Here is an 8,348-nt window from a genome sequence, read left to right on the forward strand (position 1 = left end):
GAAGAGTGCCTCATCTTTCTCCCATGGAACAGCTGGTGGGTGTAAGACCCTGACCCTTTGATTAGCAGCCTAATGCTTAAAAGGTGATTCCTTTTCTCTTTGAGTAACGTCACTGGGTGATAAATGTTAGTGGTCATGTTATGTGATAAAAAATGTGCAAAAACGATTACATGAAAAGGGAGCCCTGCCGGCACAGTGGCTATGCAATCAGCTGGCAACTGAAAGGCCGGTGGTTCAAACCCACCCACCAGCCACTCTGCTGGAACAGACCTGACGGTCTGCTCTTGTGAAGATTACATTTGGTGGAAGCTCTCGTGCAAGGTTGCAGGTGTTGGACTCAGCTTGGTGGTACACAGCAACCACACTTACCCTTATGTTGCAGGATCTGACATTTTGTGTTTTGAAAGCTGAGACTAATAACTGCCGTGACTTGATTATAACTTGACTAAATCAAGATGTTAAATAGAATTGTCATACGTTTATTAATCAAAGTAATCTAATTAGATTTACTAACATTTAAAAGTGTTGCTTTTAATAATTTGAATGAAATGTTCATGCCCATGTGCTAATTTGGTGCTTTTCTTACAGTTAACCCAGTCTCCACTCCCGTGGTTCTCCCCACCCCTGTTCTTTCGCCCAGCTCCATAGCCGATCTCAGAGATTTGAACTTGTCAGCTTCTTCACCCGTCATCAGTGTAAGTTTCAAAAGACTACTGTAGTTCAGTTTTCCAATGATGCCTTTGCTTTTGTGTTGCCCTGCAAATAATTGAAGTGGAATCTGAACTTTGAGCGGTTCCCCTTACAGCAGCCAGTCCTCTTCAGATACGGCCTTTGCATTTCGTAAGTAGTTGAAAACTGTGCTCTCTCCTCGAGGTTTTACCCGCTGAGTTTACTTATTTACTTACTGTGCGTATCTTTTCCTCTGGCACTGTCATATATTGGATACAGACAGGTGTGCTTTGCCACCGTGACTGAGTTTATGTGCATATTCTGCTGTAAAATGTTGATTGACATTTACAGACCTTTAGTGCTTTATTGGTTCTATTGCTGCCACACTGTTTCTTTGCCATAGATTGCCGAAGTAATGACTGGTTCATATCTCATTGTGTTATCATAATATTTTTATTTATATACCTTGTCCTAAAGGAGCCCTGGTGGCATAATGGGTTGTGGGTTGAACTGATAGCCACACGGTCAGGGGTTTGAACTGCAGCCACCCTGGAGGAGGACGGAGGGGCTTTCTGCTCCTGTGGAAGATGACTGGCCTCGGACCCTCGGGAGCAGTTCTCCTCTGTCCGGCATGGTCACCGGAGTCAGAATGGACTCTGTGATACTGCATTTGGTTTAGTGGTTACCCGACGTTTCCTCCAATCCATTTCAGTACACAGATGAGCCCCTGTGACGCAGCGCAGTGATTCCATGGGCCTTTTCTGGGCTGTAATCTTTACAGAAGCACATCTCTAAGGCCAAGTCGATCTCCCGTGGAGCTGAGTTCCCTAAAAAAAGTATCCAGTGTTTTTACAGGGTGTGAGTTAGGAGGCAAAAGACCTGCCAATCACAAAATAATGCCCAACCTGTGCACTTGTTCTAATGTCTGAAACTGCAAGAACTTTTCCTGTGTTAGCATATCTTAGACACTAACCTCTCGCTCTAAATCAAGCAGGCTGCCTAGGGTGTATAATCTACTGATATGCTTGACCTTTGACTAATTTGCTGTCAGAAATCTGACAGACAGAGAGTACAGCAAGTGTGAATGAGAGCCGAACGAGCTTGCATAGGCCTGGTTATCGAATGACCCCCAGGGCTGGGGAGGTGCTGTAGGCACATGAGCCTTTGGGAAGGCAGAGAGAACAGCGTCTGCCACGGGAAATACCGGGTTCTTATCCATTATCGCAACAAAGTTCCCCTTCGAGTTGACTGCGCGACGGGGCCATGCAGCACGAAGAGCAGTTCGGTGTGTTTCGGGCGGCTCACCGAGAATGGACAGGGGAAAGCCAGGAAGCCTAGAATGTTCTTTATTAGGTGTAGAGTTAGGTTCCCTCTCAGCCCCTCAGAAATGACAGAGCAGTTTGGGGGTTTCACTTCACCCTCCTGATGCCTGAGAGGAGCCCTGGTGGTGTAGTCCTTACTCAGTGGGCTGCGATCTGCAGGGTCAGCAGTTTGAAGGCACTAGAACTCTCTGGGAGAAAGACAGGGATTTCTTCTACCATAAAGAGTTACATTCTCGAAACTCACAGGGCATGTTCTACCCTATCCTATAGGATCGTTAGGAGTCGGTATCCACTCGATGGCAATGAGTTTGCTTTTAGTTTGGTCTCATTCCTAAAAAGAAAAAACCCATTAGAAGAGGCAGCAGGTGCAGCGAAGCTAAACAGAATCCCACTCATTCAAGTGATACATATTTATTGAGTCTTTGTGGAGGGCTAAAGAGAGGAAGCAGTGATCAGGATATCTATAGCTAAGTGTTTCCTTCCGCAAAGGGAGTCAAGAAGCCCCTAAGAACTTGAGAGGCAGTGAGGTTGTTGATAAATGTCAACTTGGGTTCAGGTATCAGATGCCCCAGGCGCAAATCACTGTCCTGTCCTGTACGAGCTGTGACGTGTCGATTGATAGTTTTTCGGCACCTCAGTTTCTTCGGGGATTCCTCTCTACCTTGGAAGTAGAGATGGATATGAGATGAAAGCGATAATACATGCACAGGTCGTAGAACAGTGACTGGCACGTTGTCATCACTCTATAAATATGAGCTAATATTTTCAAAAGTGATATGATAGGTGAAAATGGACCTTATACTTCATTAGCTATCAGAGGAATGCCATTGAGATAGTAAATCTGGTAGTAGATTTTCATCCGTCACAGAGAACTGAAAATCTCACCCTTTCACGAAGAAAAGCTGTTATTGAGACAGTTTCTTTAAAAGAAAAGAAAAGCACTCCAACCAGAGTGGGCCCAAGGTCCTGCCAGGTAGTGATGACCAAGTGAAGTGGAATGATGATATCCCCCCCCCCCCAGCACCACCACTCACTTCCCCGTAAAAGCTAACAAAATGGTTGTTGGGTTATTTTTTAAGTAAAAAGAAAGGAAGCAGTGGAAAATTAAAGGGGAAAGGGTAGGACTTTTAATTGTGTGATAACAGAAAATAAATGGAAAAGTCTAATGCAGTGTTAACATGGCTCCCAATCCAACCCCTATTCCCTCCTCACCAAAAGTACCTAATAAAGAAGGCAAATCCACAAAATTGTGAGTTTTCTCATTACCTGTAAAAGTGTGGATAGAAATAGAATAATATCCCCCTAGGGGAGATAGCATTAAAACCCTCAAAAAGGAGCAGTAGTGGTGTGGTGGGTTATCACATTGGGCTGCTAACCACAAGGTTGGTGGGTCAAATCCACCAGTTGCTTCTCTGTAGATCAATGAGGCTTTCTGCTACTGTAAAAATTTACATCCTCAGAAACCCACAGGGGCAGTTCTACCCCATCCTGTAGGATCACTATGAGTCAGCATCAACTCGATGGCAGTGGGTTTGGGTTTGATTTAGATACATACTATTATAAGGAGTCCTGGTTATGCTGTGGGTCAGGCATTGGACTACTGCCCACAAGGTCAGCAGTTCAAATCCACCAGCTGCTCCATAGGAGAAAGCTGGAGGCTGTCTGGTCTCATAAATATTTACAGTCTCTAGAACACTATGTAAGGTCACTGTGAGTTGGAACGGACTCGATGGCAGTGGCTTTGGGTGTGCCACCTAACATTGTGAGGGTAGTGGTGGTCCAGTGGCAGAATTCATGTCATCTGTGTCGTAAACCTGGCCTGAATTCCTGGCCCAGGCATCTCACGCATAGCTACCACCCATGTGTCAGCAGAACCTTGCATGTCGCTATTAAGCTGAGCCTGTTAACCCAGCACTTCCAGACTAAGTTGGACTAGGAAGAAGAGCCTAACAATCTACTGCTAATCACAGCCAGTAGAAATCCCCAGGATCACCACTGGCCAGCCCACCACCAACCCTGGGCATGGCGGAGGACTGGGCAGCATTTGTTCTGTCCTGCCTGGACGTTTTCCTCTCTGAGTTGGGAACTGGCTCAACAGTGGCTAACAACAACGGAATCTCAATGGAGAGGAGCTCTTTTTTTTTTTTGGGGGGGGGCGGGAATTCTGAATTAATATTCAAGATAAAAGCATAAATCCATAATTTAAAAACCAACATGGTACTCTCATTGAAGAGAAAGGAGAAATAAACTTAATTTGTAATGAAGTAGTACTTGCAGTCACATGTAATTGCTTGACCAAGACTACGCTAAGAAGTAGAACAAAGCGGCTAAGTGATACTTGCACGGGGAGGTGCACACACAGATTGATTTAGGTGCGTTTGCTGTATGGGTAACTATGCATTATGGTGTGGCTGTCAGTGGCATAATTTTCCAAAACATTGAATTGTTTTTGTGAACCAAAGTTGTTGTATTCCTGGAAAATTGAGTATTTTACAACTTTGCAAAAAAATATTTTGTGTTTATATATAAAATAGAGGTAGGTTTAAGGATCGGGTGATTTTAAACAAGTTTTCACCTCACAAATGGCAACTAGGATATTTGAAACCCTGTGAAGGGCACGGTGGTGGTGGTGTTAGGTGCCGTCGGGTCAGTTCTGAATCAGAGCACAAAACATCACCTGGTCTGGCACCGGGCTCACAATTGTTCCTATGTTTGAGCCCATTGTTGCAGGTACCAGGCATGACACAACCATTATTTGTATGAATCTGCTCTGTTCTTGGCAGGACAGCTCCCACTCTGACCTCCAGCCTCTGAATGCTACCAGCACCCTTACTGCCTCCGATTCCCAGCACTGGTAACCTCAAACATTCGGAGCAGTGCAATGTGGTTAAAGCAAGACGACAGGCACCAACCACCTGTGTTGAAATCACGACTCTGCCACTTTCCAGAAGGAGTGACCTTGAGCAAGCCTTAGGGTTTTTACCGCCTAAAAGAGAGAATAATGCTACCTCATGAGGTTGTTGTTAGTATTAAATTAGTTAAGATACATTTATCTGCTTGTAACAGTGCATATTATGCACTAAATAAGCAATTGCTCTTACTAGTTTTTATTATTACAACTCTGTAAAGAAAAGGATGACCCAAGAAAATTAGGTTATAGTTTTACTTTAAAGGCTGCAGATAGGCTCAGGCTGCAGTTAGTCTCAAGTATGAGTCTTTTGTTGAAAATGTGGGGAAGATAAGGACACTGCATTGCCAAAGTTAATTAAAGCATGATTCAAATTATTAGAATCATTATCTACTAGATTATAGTCACAGAATTGAGTGTAAATAATGTCATAAGAATAAAAAAAGGGACCAAAATTAGGAAAAGATGAGAAGACATCCATGCTAATCATCTCAACTTTTTTCATAAGAAAATAATCTATTATATGCAAAATTAGAACATTTTAAAAATTAAATTTAACCCTCTTAATGGTTTGCATATACTTAAAGAACATTTATCTGACGTTTAGGAGCTTTTGTAAATATATCATTTTCCCCCCTTCAATTAAACATAATTCTAACTTAATTTACCTATTGACTTGTCTGTATACCTATGCGTGCATCCATGCATATTGAGGGTCCTATCCTGGTAGTCGAGGATCGCTGCTGTGCTGTTCGTGGCTACCATGGGCTTGGTCTCAGCTCACTGCCGTGACCTCATGCAGGAAGGCATGAAGGCCGCCTGGTCCCACACCACCCCAGGAGAGCTTATGGGTTGGACAGTTGTGATTTGTAGGGTGTTCTTTGACCGACTTTCAGAAGGGAGATCCTAGTTTTAAAACATCTGTGGTGTTATCAGTTGTGATTTTTAAATGACTTGTTAGTTGGTAATTTTTAAAAAATTTTCTGTACAGTTCAAATATAATCACTAATTCATGTTTTAAGATAATAGTATTACTGTGAAGATGGGCACAAGCGCAAAGGCAGGCATGTAGAATTTGGGTGGTAGATGTCAGGACAGCGGTTACCTGCAGGAGGGGGAGTCACTTGTGGGGCAGACCCAGGGAGGACTCTGGAGACCTGGTTATGCTCAGTGATGTCTGGGTTTTTATCTGGGCTTGGCTACATGAGTATTGGCTACATGAGTGTTGATTTTATGGAAAATCATTGGGCTGTGCACTTAGATATATGTAGTTTTCTATGCATATGCTTTTATAAAAATGTTTTTGAAGTGGACAAAAAAAACCTGAAACAGATTATTTATAGTAAAGCAAATCTTGATGAGAATAGATCTATGGATAAGGGTCTTTAGCAGTTGTGGAAATTACTTGGGGCAACCTGTGACCCGTCTCTGGCTACACAAGGGAGAGAGAGAATCCAACCCCACCTCTGCCCAGGCTGGTCGTTATGGGGCAGAGGTCAGGCATACCACCCTCTAGCCCCCTCCCTTCTCTACTCTCTTCTGACATCAGCCAGCCCTCACGGTGCTCTGCTGGGTTGATTAATTCATGGCAGTGGCCACAAAGAGCTCACAACAGACCTTTCACATGATCATGGGGATTTATTAGGGAAATTAACAGGTTACCATAAGTAAGGACCCGAAAACACTGAGGATACAGTCCTCTTGTCCATAGCAGCTCATCTTGTCAGCCATGCCTGCAGCCCCTTGTCTCTCTGGTCCTCTCAGCCAGCTGGCTCCATGGGCTCTGCCCCGTGTAGGCAGGTGTTACAGGGCCCCTTTCGCCCCGATAGAGATCAGAAGACACTCAGCTTTACACCGGCCATGGGCTGATATGCCTGCTGCTCCATCTCATGGTCTCAGCAACTGCGGCATCTACTGGTGCCACCACTTCACATAGGACTCTGTTCTCCTGGTGGTGGTTCTTTCTTGATGGGAGTGAGATTCTTTTTTGTACTTTTGAGATGGCTCACTGTGACATCCCCTGAGATGGCAAAACTAAACAATCCCTGAATTAGCACCCTCTACATCTTATTTAAATGTTCTCACCCATTCACTGGGTGGGAGTTACAAAGATTATGGATGTTGTTAGTGTTGTAAGGTGCCCTCCAGTGGGTTCCAATGCTTAGTGGCCCTGGGTACAACAGAATGAAATGCTGCCGGGTCCTGTGCCATCCACACAATTGTTCTTACGTTTGAACCATCAATGCAGCCAGTGTGTCCATCCATCTGTCAAAGATCTTCTTCTTTTTTGTTGCCCCAGTACTTTTACCACTGGGGCACCTTGACATTTTGTAGACGTGCCTTTCTCCACCAGGACTGGTCTCTCCTGACAACACATCCCCAAACTAACATCTTGCTTTTCAACACTCTAAAGAGATCTTATGCAGTAGATTTACCCAATGCAAAGCATTGTGTGATCTCTTGATTACTGCTTCCATGAGCACTGGTTGTGGCTCGAAGCAAGACAAAGTCATTGACAACTTCAATAGTTTCTCCATTCATCATGAGATTACCTATTAGTCCAGTCGTGAGGATTTTAGTCTCCTTTACATCGAGTTGTAATTCGTACTGAAGGCTGCTGCAGTCCTTGCTCTTCATCAGCAAGTGCTTCAAGTCCTCCTCACTGTCGGCTGGGAAGGTTGTGTCACCTGCGTATCAGAGGGTGTTACTAAGATTTCCTCCAATTCTGATGCCGAGTTCCTCTTCATATAATCCAGCTTCTCTGATTATTTGTTCAGCACAGAGAATGAACAAGTATGGTGAGAGGGTAGAACCCCGAAGCACACCTGTCCTGCTTTTGAACCACCCAGTGTGCCCTCGTTCTCTTCCCCCAACTGCCTCTTGACCAGGTTCTACATGAGCATATGCACATAGTGGTCTGGGGTCCCACTCATCTCACGGGTGTCCATAGTTTGCTATGATCCACGCAGTGGAATGCCTTGGTGTACTCAATAAAACTGACGGAAGCATCTTTCTGGTATTCTCTGCTGTGAGCCAAGATCCATCTGACATCAGCAATGATATCCCGTGATCCATTTCCTCTTCTGAATCCCACCTGAACAGCCCTGTGAATGTACTGCTGCAACTATTGTTGCATGATCTTAAGCAAAATTCTACTTGCGTGAGTGAACCAGTGAGTGAACCAGTGATATTGTTCTATAATTTGAGCATTCTGTTGGGTCACCTTTGGAATGGGTACAAATATGGATCTCTTCCCATCAGTTGGCCAGGTAGCCATCGAACACATTTCCCGGCATAGATGAGTGCTGCCCCTTTTCAGAAATAAACAGTACTCAGTGCCCCTCTAGCAATTAAGTGCTTTTACATAATCCAGGATAAAGTACAGGTATCTACTTTTGGAGCAGCCTCATCCCCTTCCCCCTCTCCACTACCACCACCAGTTTCCAGGG

At 44.4% G+C, this 8,348-nt stretch overlaps 1 protein-coding gene across 1 annotated transcript in view; it reads left to right on the plus strand.

The window, feature by feature from the left end:
* The window catches only part of AP3B1 (adaptor related protein complex 3 subunit beta 1), a 283,869-nt gene that overhangs the window by 207,661 nt on the left and 67,860 nt on the right, over positions 1-8,348 (plus strand). Inside the window, exon 22 of the mRNA XM_045285085.1 lies at positions 589-695. Coding sequence (XP_045141020.1) covers positions 589-695 — 107 coding nt within the window. The remainder of the gene's footprint in view (positions 1-588; positions 696-8,348) is intronic.

The sequence above is a fragment of the Echinops telfairi genome, unplaced genomic scaffold (assembly GCF_000313985.2).
Source record: "Echinops telfairi isolate 266 unplaced genomic scaffold, ASM31398v2 ScPeMD7_7469;HRSCAF=8507_1, whole genome shotgun sequence".
NCBI lineage: Eukaryota > Metazoa > Chordata > Mammalia > Afrosoricida > Tenrecidae > Echinops > Echinops telfairi.